The 15,859-nt window shown below is 37.6% G+C and overlaps 1 protein-coding gene across 1 annotated transcript in view; it reads left to right on the forward strand.

Moving 5' to 3' along the window:
- LOC109068457 (CXADR-like membrane protein) overlaps positions 1-15,859 on the forward strand; it is an 86,678-nt gene that overhangs the window by 50,091 nt on the left and 20,728 nt on the right. Inside the window, exon 2 of the mRNA XM_042743459.1 lies at positions 12,776-12,933. Within this exon, the coding sequence (XP_042599393.1) occupies positions 12,776-12,933 (158 nt within the window). The remainder of the gene's footprint in view (positions 1-12,775; positions 12,934-15,859) is intronic.

The raw sequence follows: 15,859 nt of genomic DNA on the forward strand, positions 1-15,859 counted from the left end.
CTAAATATTTTGAAATCTAAATTGCTATAAAATCAAAACCATATGTCTAACCAAGCTATGTGCCAAATTTAAAGTTCAATAAATTTTGCAGTATATATATATATATATATATATATATATATATATATATATATATATATATATGCATTTCCAAATAAATTTCTTTATAATATTCTGTCACAATATTACTTCTATCATAAAATAGCACCAAATATAGATTTTCAACTATATGAGATTGGTCAAGATTAGAAGATGTTTTCATTATAAAATATTGTATTAAATTGTTAACTATGACACTTGACATGTACATGTACTTTAAAATTTTAATTTAACATTATTACAAAGTGCACTTTAAAAAAAAATGTACTTAAGTTTGTTAAGGAAGCCATGAAATGGTCTCTCTTTAAGGACACTTAAATGGTATTTCACTTTATTCATATTATCCACAATTATTATTATTATTATTATTATTATTATTATTATTATTTAAATATACTCTTAGGATTTAAAGTACACTGCATGTTCACATTCAAAACAATTAAGCACACTTCCTTTCCACAAGAGGTTGCAAAAGGAATAGCACTGAGGAGACTTTATTTTAATTTTAAATTGTGGACCGAACAGCTTAAACATATTTTAGTGAATTTTTAGAAACCAGTCACCCTGCTGATGTCCATTACTCACATCCTTCACTGTTAGCATTACGGCTATCATGACCCCCACAGGCTTTTGTGAAGGACGAGCTGTGCTGGTATAACTGCAGTGTAAATGAGACGACCCCGCTGAGGTTACGGTGACCACCCATGACATGAAGAGGATTACGCTACATTATCCCATCAAAGCACCATCTTTAGTCTGAAGGAACAGCAGTCCAGTCAGAAGTAGCGTGTGTGTGTGTGTGTGTGTGTGTGTGTGTGTGTGTGTGTGTGTGTGTGTGTGTTTGTGTGTGTGTGTGTGTGTGTGTGTGTGTGTGTGTGTATGTGTGTGTGTGTGTGTGTGTGTGTGTGTGTGTGTGTGTGTGTGTGTGTGTGTGTGTGTGTGTGTGTGTGTGTGTGTGAAACATAACAGACGTTTGGCTGATGAAATGGTTTTGATTAAGGGTGTGCCTGCTGGTAGAGCTGGTAGAGAACTTGCAATGTGTATTTTAAAAACTGGGAATAATGATGTTGGAAGCTAATAAACTTCCTAACAGATGAAGGCTACAGATGATCTCACTGAGGAACAAGATGTGAGTCTTCAAAACAGCAGATGGAAAGTCTGTTTGTGTGACTTTAATGCATTTTGCATGTCATTTCTGTCAGTCCAACACATTCATGTGTGACCGAGCTATCATGCACCATTCAAAATTATCTTAATCAATTTAAATGTATTTGTTTATTTGGAAAGAAGTACATTTATTTATGATGCAATTCATAAAGCTGTTTATTTATATGTTTTAAGGTATTATTCTTATTCTTATTATTCGCCACCTAAATGTAATTGCAATTTTTAAAATTATTTTGTTTTTTTATGATTCAATTAATGATTTTTTTTAAAAATCTATTTCTTTAGATATTTTAAAGTTATTTTCATTATTATTTTTATTATTACTATTTTATTTATTTATTTATTTATTGGGACTATATTGTATGGAAGCACATTTCCGCCACAGACTAAAAATAAAAAGGTAATTGTGACTAATAGTTTTTCATTTATTATATTTTTGTAAAGCTGACTGTTTGTTTGTTTGTTTTTAAGGTTAAAGGTTTATTTTTATTTTTAATTATTTTAAGCTTTATGTATTTGGAATATGGAATATGTATGTACAGAAGTCCATTTCTCCCATGAAAAAAAAAAAAAACCTTAAAAAGGTAATTAAGACTTAAAGAAGAGCATTTATTTGTGATTTCATTCACAAAGCTGTTTATTTATTTGAACTGTTTTATAGTTATTACAAAATATATTATTATTTTACATTTTTATATGGAAGTCCATTTCTGCCCCAGAACAAAAATAAATAAGTAAAAAAGGTGATTGAAACTTTTTATCTCACAATTCTGAATTTTTTTTTTATTTTTTTTTTATTTTTTTTTATTTTTTTTTTTAGTTTTTATTTAGGATTGTATTGGTTTGTATTGTTTTACAGATGGATGCACACATATATTAGTTGTATCGTTGTTGCTGTACTCTTTTTCTCTCCTCATAAACTCTCAAACATATCCAGCCAAGCTTCCAAGGGGAAAAATGCTGTTTTGTTTGTTAATTCTGGCACCTGTCTTAAAGCGCTGTAGAGCTCTGCCGCCCCAGAGGCCTGAATATTTCTGTGTTTTCTCATCTGCGACGGCACATTATCATGTGTCAGAGAGAATCAGATGATGTGTGCTGTATGTCAGCAGCACCCATGAATGTATTTTCATAAATGAATTGAATTGAGTCCAGTTGAGATGTAAGACGGGGTGAAGCAACATCAGGGGTCTGTGAGTGTTTAAACAAAGAGTTCAGCAGCTTTTAAAGGGCCCATGGGCAAAAGGACTGTCATTGCTCTTGTGAAATAAAGAGTTTAATCTGTTATGCAGATGTACTGTAGCCTACATTGTTAACAAAGCAAAGCTCCTTCCCTAGTCCACATAGATCATTCATGTAAAAAAAAAAAAACATGCTTGATTCATTCATTTGGTTTTGATATTACTTCGGATGACTGCGCATATTTACATATCATTGGCTATTCGGTGTTCAGAAACATTTCCAGCCAGTGTGAACTGACTACAGTGGTGCATGGAGCTTAACGAATCACAACAGATGCTATTTAGTGAAAGTGACGTGACATACAGCCAAGTATGGTGACCCATACTCAGAATTTGTGCTCTGCATTTAACCATCCAAAGTGCACACACACAGCAGTGAACACACACACACACACCGTGAACACACACCCGGAGCGGTAGGCAGCCATTTATGTCGCGGCGCCCGGGGAGCAGTTGGGGGTTCGGTGCCTTGCTCAAGGGCACCTCAGTCGTGGTATTGCTGGCCCGAGACTCAAACCCACAACCTTAGGGTTAGGAGATAAACTCTCTAAACATTATGCTGTTCTTTCAAATGTACAATTAATAAAAAAATCCTGAGAAAAAAAGAAACAATAGTTCATATAAGTAGTTCATACAATTATGACATTAAAAGACTCAGTACTAAGTAACTATGTAACTCAGTAACACAGTACGAAGTTTCAGACTAAGTATGTTGTTTCATTTTTTACATAAATATATCTATTATGCTAAATAACAATGGAACATGGTATTTAACCTATATTTAGACATTTAATGATCACAAAGTGACCTGAAACATTAAAGCAGACACTCTACTTGCATTTATATGAAGGTTTTTTATTTATATAAAATCACTTTTGTAAATTTTATTTGAGGACACGAAAATGGGACGTCCCATATATATCATAGTTTACACAAAAAATAATGTAACCGTTTTCAGCACTGAAAAATAATAAGAAATGTTCCTTAAATAAAAAATAAGTTGAAAAGAACAGCAAATCTGCATATTGGAATAATTTCTAAAGCTGTTTTGCGTCACATGAATAAATAACATTATATAACATATATATATATATATATATATATATATATATATATATATATATATATATATATATATATATATATATATATATATATATATATGTGTGTGTTTTAAATTGTAATAATATTGCACAATAGTACTGTTTTACTGTATTTTTATCTTTCAAAAATATCAAAAATTTTAGCCAACCCCAAACTTTTGAACAGTAATGTATCAAAGTAACCAGATGTAAATGTAAATATCATTTATATATATATATATATATATATATATATATATATATATATATATATATATATATATATATATATATATATATATATATATATAAATTTTTTTTTTTTTTTTTTTTTTTTCTGTGGTGTTTAGTACATGCTGTAAAGGTACAACATGCTTAAACAAAGCCTTGCTTAACAGCCTGTTAGTTAACGGCAGTTATTGATTATTCTGTTAAATTCATCAGGAAGTCAGTTTCAGTGTTCAGTGTTACTTTACATGCCAGCTATTGTCTCCCACAGTCAGAGAGCTCGCGTGAGATCACGGATAACAAGACGAGCAGCATTAAGATGTCTAAGCTCTTCTTGATCTTGTTCTTAAAGTAAGACTCTTAGAAGTCAAAGGTTTTAAGTGTAGACTATTGCTTATGTAGAAAGACTTGCGCTGGACAAAAGAAAATCAGACATGCTACCGCAATCCTTATCTGCTTTTGTGCCAGTTCACAAGGACAGTTCATTTCTTATCATATGTAGGTTAAAGAGGGATTGTTTTGTAATACTGGACTGAGTTTAGAAGCTGATGTGTTGGCTTGTGCTGCAGATTGAATTATGAGATTAGTGCTTATTAGCAGTCATTGTTTTGGCTAGTTGGGAATCTCCTTTGCTGCCTTTGTGCTCTGAATGTAATCCAGGGCTGGATGTGGTCGTACATTAGATTTGCAGGGTTGAGGGTTTAAGGAGTTTAAGGATGTTCAAGGGAGGTTTGAGGTATTGGTTGGTGCAGTGTTGTGACTAACACAGGAGACGCTTTCTATTGAGTGTGAATTTACTGGAGCACAACTCCCCCTAGGGCATTTTCACAGAACTCTCTCTTTCTCATATATCCATTTCATTTCCATTTTCCTTTGTTACATTTCCTCTAAAGAGGTAGTTCAGGTTAAAGGGCAGTTGAATGCAGTGAACTGACAATTTAAACAACTGCAGCAGAAGTGGAAAGAGAAGCAAAAGAAACCAGGAATTGGCTGTACTCGCCTTGAAAACTCTTTCACTCACATAAGAGCTTCAACAAACCACTCAATATATGTTATTTGACTTCCACATGATAAATGTTGCAGAATTTTGCTAAGTTGTTAGGTAGCAAGATGATGTACACATAAACAGTGAGAATAAGCTTAAAGTTGGCACGGAACCTTTTCTCACCCCATTTTGCTTCCAAAATGGGATGTATCTCAGAGTAAAATAGAAAATTTAACAAGAAAAAATAAAAATGTAGCATGGGGCTTGATTGCATCTATTGGGAAATCATTGGATTGTAAAAGTAGGCATTATTATTATTACTATGGAAACCTGTTTCCACCACTGAATATGAAAAAAAAAAAAATGTAATTGCTGCAATTTATCACACAATTCTGACTTTTTTCTCACAATTTCAAGTAGTTAACAATCTTGCAGTTCTGACTTTTTTCTCAGGTCGCATGATATAACCTCAGAATTGTAAAATCTAACTTGCAATTGCATAAAATAAAGTCAGAATTGCAAGATATAATTCTGAACTTTTTTTTTCCTCACAATTCTGACGTTTTTGTTTCCACAATTGGGAGGGGTTTTTTTTTGTTTTGTTTTGTTTTTCTTGCAATCCTGAAATTTTCTCAGAATTATGAGATTCAAAGCCACAATTGCAAGTTTTGAAGTTCTATTCTGAGGAAAAAAGACTATTTTCATACAATTTTGAGGTTATATGTCACAATTCTTAGAAAAAAGTCAGAATTTTGAAATAAAAATCACAATTACTTTTTTTTATTTGTATTCAGTGGTGGAAACAGGCTTCCATATATTACATACCAGGGGATGAAGGGAGATAATTGTTGATGTCAACTTAAAATGAAAATCATTTCAGAGTTGGAACAACTATTTTTTTATTTTTTTTGTCTTTCTTATCACTCTTCATTTTTAGCCTCAACTAAAGATTAAAGCAGCCCAACGTGTGAAGCAGTGCTATTAAATCACCTGGCCGGCAGCATGCTGGATATTTGTGCTACTGAGCTTTACTTTCCTTGAAGGAAGATGAAATTAAAACAGTTTTCATTCTGTTCTTTGATTTCTTGCCAGCTTGTTTCAACACATTATTATGTCCATCCGTAACCAGTAGCAGGCGAGGAATGACTCAGCAAGTTGAGCTAGAAAGTGTCTAAGGAAATATGAAGTCAGAGCTCTGAGCACAGAGACACACCACTCACCTCTAGGTTTGGATGTGCAAAGAGGACAGGACCGGTGGTTATAGCAGAGATTTAATACATTTCTGAATTCAGATTAATCAGCACAGGGCTAAACCAGTAAGAATGTCCCAGGAGACCTAATCTGGCCAAAACCACTCAGAATGAACCACTTTTGTGTCTGGTTATTCTCAACACAGACAATTAGGAAAAATCATCAATAGTGATCAATAAACCAATGGTGGGTTTCAGTTACTGATGCCAATATGTAATGCTAATATATTTAAAACACTACACTTACTTAAAACCATTCAAACATTTAAAAACAGAAAGCGCAGTATCATTTGAGAAAGTTGTAAGGTATATTTTGACACAATTTTGTTAGTCAGCCTAGTACTGGCCAATGTCTATAATATCAATACATTTTGAATTCAAATTATTTATTTTTTTTTTTTATTAAAAGTGTGTGTGTGTGTGTGTGTGTGTGTGTGTGTGTGTGTGTGTGTGTGTGTGTGTGTGTGTGTGTGTGTGTGTGTGTGTGTGTGTGTGTGTTTTATAATCTTTCACCAAACTGTCTTTTATGTTGACATAAAGAGCCTCACAGGTTAATTAAGAAATATCAACCAACACCTGTCATGTTTCTGTAAGTCTCTTGAGAAAGCTTTGATGAGGCATTTAATAGAAAGAAGTTCATGCATTTTGACAGTGAGGAAATAGCTAATTTAAAAATCAAGTACAAATAATTCAACATTTCTTAACTTTTCAATGTCACTTTCAGAAACACTTATATGTTTCTTTTGTTCCTCAGCTGTACCATTCTCAATTAAATCAACTGAACTTCTGAATTTAACACAGGACTCTCTCTCTCTCTCTCTCTCTCTCTCACACACACACACACACACACACACACACACACACACACACACACACACACACACACACACCCACACACACACACACACACACACACACACACACACACACACACACACACCTGACTATGGAAATCACACCAGATGATGGAGGATGCAAGCAATGCATTAAAAAATCATGAGCAGGGCTGACTGCAGGGGAGCTCCATGCTGCTTTTTTGCTGACTCATTGTTTTAGTTTGGCAGTCCATGCACTGAGACAAAGAACCATAGCAGCACAGTAATTTCTCTAATTCTTCTCACTGCCTGCAGCCTATTGAGCCCTTTGAGACTATAGAGCTGAAATTCACCCTTAATGAGAATGACTTCTGGATGTACCCTGAAGAGATCCATGCTGATCTCATCTGGGTTCTCTCATTAAACCTCAGAATGTGTGCAGGTACTACATATATATCAACATTTCCACATTATGCTAATTAAGTTCTTACTGTTTGAAGGATAATGTGTGTAGGTGCAATATGCTGTAAAATAGATGAACCATACATTTTATTTATAGATGAAACAGGAGATGAGGAAATATCATTTGCCAGACTCAAACACAAGCCACTCATATCAGCATCAAGGCTTTTAAATTTGGCCAGATCTGACAAACACCTTTTTTTTTATAATTTTTGATGCTTTTTATTCCTTTTTTTCTTCAGACAGTATAGTGGAGAGATGACAGGAAAGTATTGGGTAGAGAGAGGGGAGCAGGATCGGCATAGGACCTCAAGATCGGAATCGAACTCTGGTCGCTGTGAGCACAGTTACACTCTATATGTCCACACACTAACCACGAGGCTATAGGCGCTGATATGGCTTTGAATCTTAACAAAAAAACATCTCAAGGTTACGCATGTAACTATGGTTCCCCCGAGGAAACGAGACACTGCGTCGAAACGCTATGGGTATCGTCTTCAGCGTTACCACACTCTGAATTTTGAAATAAAAATCACAATTACTTTTTTTTATTTGTATTCAGTGGTGGAAACAGGCTTCCATATATTACATACCAGGGGATGAAGGGAAATAATTGTTGATGTCAACTTAAAATGAAAATCATTTCAGAGTTGGAACAACTATTTATTTTTTTTTGTCTTTCTTATCACTCTTCTTTTCAGCCTCAACTAAAGTATAAAGCAGCCCAACGTGTGAAGCAGTGCTATTAAATCACCTGGCCGGCAGCATGCTGGATATTTTTGCTACTGAGCTTTACTTTCCTTGAAGGAAGATGAAATTAAAACAGTTTTCATTCTGTTCTTTGATTTCTTGCCACCTTTCTTGCCAAGTGTAATCAGTCCAATGGATGGGCGAGACATCACGGGCTGGGATACATAGCGACCAGGAAGCTTAGAGTTTGACTCCTAACCCTAAGGTTGTGGGTTCGAGTCTCGGACCGGCAATACCATGACTGAGGTGCCCTTGAACAAGGCACCGAACCCCCAACTACTCCCCGGGCGCCGCAACATAAATGGCTGCCCACTGTTCCGGGTGTGTGTTCATGGTGTGTGTGTGTGCACTTTGGATGGGTTAAATGCAGAGCCGAATTCTGAGTATGGGTCACCATACTTGGCTGTATGTCATGTCACTTTCACTTTCACTTTCACTTAAAAGCATGTGTAGTGGATACACCGGAAGCTTGTGGGAAATGAAGGAAGTGCTCGCAGGGATGCCAGAAGTATGGCAATGGGACAAAGCATCTCGTTCCCTCTGGGAACCATAGTTACATGCATAAGGTTATACATGTAACTATGGTTCCCAGAGGGAACGAGATGCTGCGTTCCCCTTCAGGAACTCCCCGAGATGTTCCCCTTCAGGAACTCGATGTGCATCGAAACGCTATGGGAATGAGTATGCCCATGCCACCAGACTTACAAATCCCTGCCTAGTGTGGAAGAGCACAGCTAAGGTGAGAGAAGGAGAGACAGGAGTGGCACAGAATGCAGTTAAGAACCTGACAAAGTAAGTGGGTGGACATCCCACAGCATCCTAAAGGCCAACTTCTGGAGGTCTAAGCCTTAACCCCCAAGGGAAAGGGGAGATCAGCGGACTCAAAGCTATGGAATAGCATCCTTATCCACCCCTTAGCATAAGCTTCTCTAGCCGGAGGCCTCAGCTTCAGGGCACCGTGGAGGAAACATAAATAGTGGGTCTCTCCCAAAAGACCGACCACCGAGAGGGGCGTGGTAGACATCTAGGGCCTCCATGGAAACCTTCAAGGTGGAGTGGGGTAACCCTGCGGAGACCCGTACCTGCAAGAACTCCAGCAATTAACCAACTGGGCAATTAACTGGAACAAACTGGCAGTTGCCACGTCAAGAAGTGAAGGTTCACTTGAAGGAGTACAGTCTCCTCATGGAGGGAGCTCTGGACTGGAGAATGGTCTCAGCATGCTCAGTGGAGAGGCCGGAACTTATGAGCTGTGCCCCCTCAGGGACCACATCCACAGTTCCAAAACTCTGGATGGAGAAAGGCCTCGCCTGAGAGAGGAGACCCCTCCTGAAGGAAATCTTCAATGGAGAGCCGTCGAGAAGGGAAATCAGGTCCAAGATCCATACTCGGCCCAGCCAGAATGGGGCCACTAGCAGAAGACAGACCCTGTCCCGGCATACTCTCTCCAAAACTCCCGGGAGCAGAGCGATTGGGGGAAAGGCATACAAACTAAGCCTCAGCCAAATCTGTACCATAGCGTTCAGTCAGAGAGGAGCTGGATGTATCAGAGAGAACCAAAGGGGACAATGCGATGTCTCCTGAGTGGCAAACAGTTCCACCTGAGCCTGGCCAAAGAATCTCCAATTCTGCTTCACCACCTCAGGGTAAAGCTTCCATTCCCCGGGCCTCGGTACCTGCCTTGACAGGATGTTTGCTCCCATATTAAGATGCCCAGGGATGTGAACTGCTCTCAGCAGGAGGAGTTTACCCTGGGACCACACAAGAATCTGGTGTGCCAGCCTGTAAGACCTCCCTGGTTGTTGATGTAAGAGACCACTAGTGTGTTGTCGGTGCGCATCAACACACAGCGATCTCTTAGGTCTGGGAAAAAGTGTTTCAATGCTAGAAATATGGCCAGCATCTCCAGGCAATACATGTGCCACATGAGATGGCGACTGCTCCACAGACTGCAGACCGAGCAGCCACTCATGACTTCACAACTGGTGAGGGACACGTCCGTCACTAGCGTTATGTGGTGACAAGGAGCTCCCAGTACTGGGCCATCAAAAATGATAACAAAAGTATCAAACTCAAGTCATCCACATTAGCTTTAGCATTAAAGCTGAGTGAATTGGAGCTCATATGCTAACTGGTAGGCAGGTCTGGAAAATAATGTACTAAAATGTTTGCTTTCAATTTGGACAATAATAATAATAATAATAATTGGCTCGAATAGACTCTAGTCATCCATATTAGCATTAGCATTAAAGCTTTGGAGTTCATGTGCTATCTGTTAGGCCACATCTTTAAAAAACAATGTACTGAGGACTTCTTGGATTTCCATTTTGACAACAAGCTCCAGAAATGTTTGTTAGAACATCTAAAATGCAGACAAAAGTGTCAGACTCATCTCGTCTGTATTAGCATTAGCATTAAAGCTCAATGTATGTGAGCTCAAGTGCTAACCGTTAGACCATGGCTCTGGAAATATATGTACTGGTGCATATTTGGCTTTACATTAAGAGGCTCCACAAATGTTTGTTTGAACAGCAGGCTAAAAAAAAAATGTTAGCCTCAAGTCGTCCACATCAGCATAAGCAATAGCAGTGAGTATGTGCATTATGGTTAGTTCAAAACTCTGAGAACTTTCTGAGTATACCTTTGCAGCTTGCGTATTGTGATGAATAGGTGTCGCGGTCACCTGGCCACATGCCCTGGTGGACTCCAGGAACCATAAATCGGATGCATTACAGCCCGTTGACTCTGTATCATGACGCAGTAGGAGCAGTGTTTTGGCACAGGTGGTTGAGGACATTCACTCATGCATGTCAGTCAACTAATCACGAGCCGTGCTTTGCCAGCAATACGTGGTGCATGCGTTCTTAACATGACATGATTATTGCCAAATGAGCACAGCTAGACAAAACATATTTAAAACGGCACATCCATCAATCCCAAGCTCATTCCGTTCCCTATTCCCGTGGGTTGCAGAGCTAAAATGAGGAAATGTCATAATATTTACAGAAGCAGGACGTATGTGTTCGCTGGCATCATTTTAGCAACAGTTGCATATGTGAAGAGTCTGCAGCTATTTGCAATATTTGACAGCAGATTAAGTGTAATGTTATGCTAATGCCAGAGCTCCATAAATATCTTTTGGTTTTGCACATATAAGACTGGTGAAGCTGTGAGAATGCTGTATTGTTTGTATTGCAAGCTCCTCTCACCAGGTGGAAGAAATTGCGCATCTCATCCTATTCGTCCCCCATGGGACCTAACTAGTCTGCAAATCCCCATGACGCCTGTCTGTAATGCTACTCAAGCCTCCGGCAATGTCCAGCAGCCTCCAGTAAATTAGCCAGGATCCCTGTGGCAGAAAGGACTCTGGGTTCATAGAGGACCTGTCTGAAATAGCGTACTTGATGTGGGCTTGCCGTTTTGTGGTGCATTTGTAAATTTATAAATCTGAAGAGTGTGAAAATGTGCCTATCTGGGATTTTGGGACTTTGCTTAACTCCCAAAGTTGTACTAAAGTATTTTACGTGCTGCTGTAGTGTGTTTTGTTAGACTGAATGATCATTTCGAAAATTGTCGAAAATTTAACCTGTAAAAAAATGTTTTGTACAACATGAACGACATGAAATGACATTCACAACACATAGCTTCTGAACTGTATTCCCATGTGAAACATTCAGTGAGAAATTATGAAAAAGAGACCTTTTATCCACCAGGATTTGATTGGATCATAACGGGATATGATATTATTGTTTGAGATTATTTGTCTCTGCCCAAAGGCCTTAATTACATCAGAAGAACCAAGAGTTTAAGGTTTGGCTGGTTAGCATGGTGCAATTAGCCCCTCATTGTTTCATTAGAATCACATGCCTGAATTAATCTTTATAGAAAAACAACAAAAGGTCATTGAAAAAGGTCCCTATACATTTTTAAAACTCCAAAAAGTTGTAATAAAATACAACTTTTGTTCACATAAATAAACAGAAGTCGTTGCCTAATGGTTAGAGAATTTGACTCTTAACCCTAAGGTTGTGGGTTCAAATCTCGGGCCGGCAATACCATGACTGAGGTTCCCTTGAGCAAGGCAACAAACCTCCAACTGCTCCCCGGGTGCCGCAGCATAAATGGCTGCCCACTGCTCCGGGTGTGTGTTCATGGTGTGTGTGTGTGCACTTTGGATGGGTTAAATGCAGAGCATAAATTCTGAGTATGGGTCACCATACTTGGCTGTATGTCACTTCACTTTCATAAATTATGATTATGGGGCAGATTATTCATTAATAAAGACTTATTTTGTACGGTTTCTTGCACAATGCTATGTTACGACCGCAAAATACTTTTACCATAGTGCATCATTTGTAAACAAATTATTTTTGATGTTTGCATCACATAGCCAGCTCCATATGTTTGCCTTTTCTGACAATAAATTTGCTTGGTAGCGCACCCGGTATAGCATTAGACTTGTGATTTGCAGCATTCAGGTGGAAGTCCTGGTAAACATGAGTCACAATAAAAGAGCTCAAAGACTTATAGAAGCCAGGTAAAATGGCATGGTTGTTTCAGAAAATATGTTTTGATCTCATGTTGGTATTTCTTAGCACTATCTTTTAGAGTTTAATGCAGGTGCTACGCGATTAACATTTCATGGTATATACCATTGTGTGATCTCATAGACATGTTGTGTGTGCTTCTTTCTCTACAGTGCTGCTGAGTTTACTCTCAGTCGGGGCTCAGACCGAGATGAAGCGGGTTGTCGGGGACAATGCCACATTGCCTTGTCATCACCAGTTCTGGCAGTCGAATGGACAAACACTGGACATCGAATGGCTCCTGCAGAAACCCAACGTCAAACAACGTGTGGTGAGAGATATTTTGCTTTTTATGCCCTCTCAAAATTTGTCTTGTCTTCACGTATTGTCTCTTGTTTATTTTATTTCAGTTTCACTTAGATTTTGTTCTCTGGGCATGAGTTTTGTTTTTGCATTGATCTTTCTGATCTCCTTCCAATCAACTTGTCTAAATATGTGCTTGTGAGTTGATTTTAGCTTTACAGATTGAAACCAGTGAATTTATTTTGAATTTGTGAATGTAAATGTTTTATTCCCAGCATCCTGGAGAAATTTTCCAGACAAATCACTTGCTATGTAGTTTGTTCAGGATAATGTTGTGTTGCACAAATTGCACAAAAAAAAAAAAAAAAAAAAAAAAAAAAAAAAACAACGGTAATACATTATTTGGATAGCTCACTTTAGACATTGAACTAATTTTAAGTAACTTTTCAGTCATTAGAATATTAGTAGACTGTCTGCTTAATATCTGCTAACATTTTATTTTGATTGTCCCCAACAGAGATTCGACTTATTACAAATAAATTTACATGTCAACTTATTCAACTAACCCTAACCTAACAGTCTACTAAAACTACTAAAAATGTCAGTTAATGTAGTTAAAAATGAATGTAGTTGACGTACAGTAGTTGCAAAGTTACATATAGTTAGTAGAATGTCTAAAGTGGATTATCGAAATTAAATGTAACCAGAAAATATTTCTGTAATCTTTTTTGTCAAGTTGTAAGACTACTGTTCAACTAACCTGGTTTATTTTTCAGTGTGTTACTTATGTCTTTTTCCTGTATTAGCAAAATATGCACATTTTGACAACAACAAAACAAATGGAAATATTATTATTAGGGCCCAAGCTTACTTACATACCACAAACTGCATATATCATACATGAATGTGCGTATATGTATGAAACGCTGTACATATATTGTTCTGAGTGAACCAATAGTTTTTACAATGATGTTATAGTCCTTAAAAATCTGAGCAAAGTGAAAGTCACCCCTTTATTAAAGATAAGATTCTGTTTGTCAGTACTATCATGTGGGAATCTCTCAGAACAACCTAACAACCACCCAAAACACCATAGCAACCACCTAGTTTTAACCATCATCTCTCTCAGTGATACAGCAGTCACAATGGCTGCCTTCATGGTTTCACAGTCTGAGGTTTGCGAGCATAGTGCTTCTCCCGTCCTGTCACAGGTCTGAATCAGCTTTCACTACACATCTCTCTTTGAAATACATACCCATCTGTATCAGTGCACCTAACAGACGCTTCACCCATCTCTTCTCTCTCGCTCTTACATAAACACATTCAGATAAGAGCTTTGTCTTATCTGCCTGAAGTGAGAATCTTTCACTGTGAAACGAACATTGTTTGAACACAGCTTTGAGTTTAGGTATCCGTTATGTATCAGTGCACCATAATTCATCAGGGGGTAGTCAATATGTGCCAGTCAGGCGATATACTTTCAGATTAATTTAATTATCTGATTGCGATAAGGCCTTTTATTCGCCCACATAACAGAGAGATCTTTTTCTTTGTTTGAATGTCAATGCAGATCTGTTCGTGATCAGCTGAGATTTCATTTCAGAAGACAGAAAGGCCTAAAAAGAAACTCTCATCAGAGTCTTCGAAGCCTATGGGATGGGTTGCCCATCACATGTAATATTTAATGGAAAGATAACATTTGAGATGCCATTAATTAAAATCAAATGTCTGAAAATTTGATTAGGAATCAAACCGAGCCCCTGGCATAATGAATAAGTCATTCTTTTGTTCCACTGTTACACCGGCCTGTGTAACTAGAAGTGTTCGGCTTGTCAACATTCAACCACAGCTTGTTTAGTAATGTGTAGCAGACTCTAAGGGGTTTTCTTCTCAAGAACATTGTTGTTAATGGCAATGGGTCAAGGTTTACATGGTTAAGGTGTCCCAGTTAACCCCTACTAGTAGATGCCTTAACTACACCATCTTTTTCCACTAATGGCCTATTCTAAAGTGCATTTTGATTATCTCTACTCACCAAAGCTGCATTTATTTGGTCAAAAGTACAATAAAACAGAAATATTGTTATTAAATTATTACAATTTAAAACTAGATGTCAAGACAATGATGTTGTCCTGAGATGAAAGTTTAGATAGATAGATAGATAGATAGATAGATAGATAGATAGATAGTCACACAAATTTATTTAAACAGTTTTATATAAATGTTACACTAACATTCACAAGGTTACAAGACAATGATGTTGTCCTGAGATGAAAGTTTAGATAGATAGAGCATTACAGAAACTCTTTCTTTGAAGTGAAGCCATAACCTGTGACTCAGATGTTACTCGTGTTCAAGAAGATTATGCTAGAGAAGATTATTTTGCTGTCATTTGTAATCTACATAAATAAATATGACAAAGAGCATCATGTTATGACTGTCAGTGATACAGAATGCATACAATAAGAATCACAGATGCTTTGCCAGAAATGCAAATGTGAAGCGCATCAGAGTTTTCTCCTGTCTGTCATGCTGTAGTGTGTGTGTGTGTGAGATGAGCAGAAATCGCAGACGGCTCTGGCAGGTGGACCTGACCGCAGGTCTGTTGATGTGTAGTGGCATCAGTGTTTAGCTTTACCCCAGGCATTCAGGAGGCTGTCACCGTCAAACTGTGTGTGAATGTGTGTGTTGGCAGCTGTGTTTGTGTACGACAGCCATTTAGCATCTTTTCCATGGCAGTTGGTACAGGTAGAGGTTATTTTATTAGAAAACCTTTTTTCTTTTGTAAAGAGCAGTACAGTTGTCGCAAAGTACCCATCAGATGCAAAATAAAGAAACAACCAGTTTTGTAAATTTTCTGAGGAAAATGAGAGTGCTTTCCGATGCAAAGTTCCATGCTACAATGCTAGATTGCTGTGAGAAGTTGCCATTAGAGCATTACCATAGATATAGAT

Source organism: Cyprinus carpio, chromosome B18 (genome assembly GCF_018340385.1).
Source record: "Cyprinus carpio isolate SPL01 chromosome B18, ASM1834038v1, whole genome shotgun sequence".
In the NCBI taxonomy this organism is placed as follows: Eukaryota; Metazoa; Chordata; class Actinopteri; order Cypriniformes; family Cyprinidae; genus Cyprinus; species Cyprinus carpio.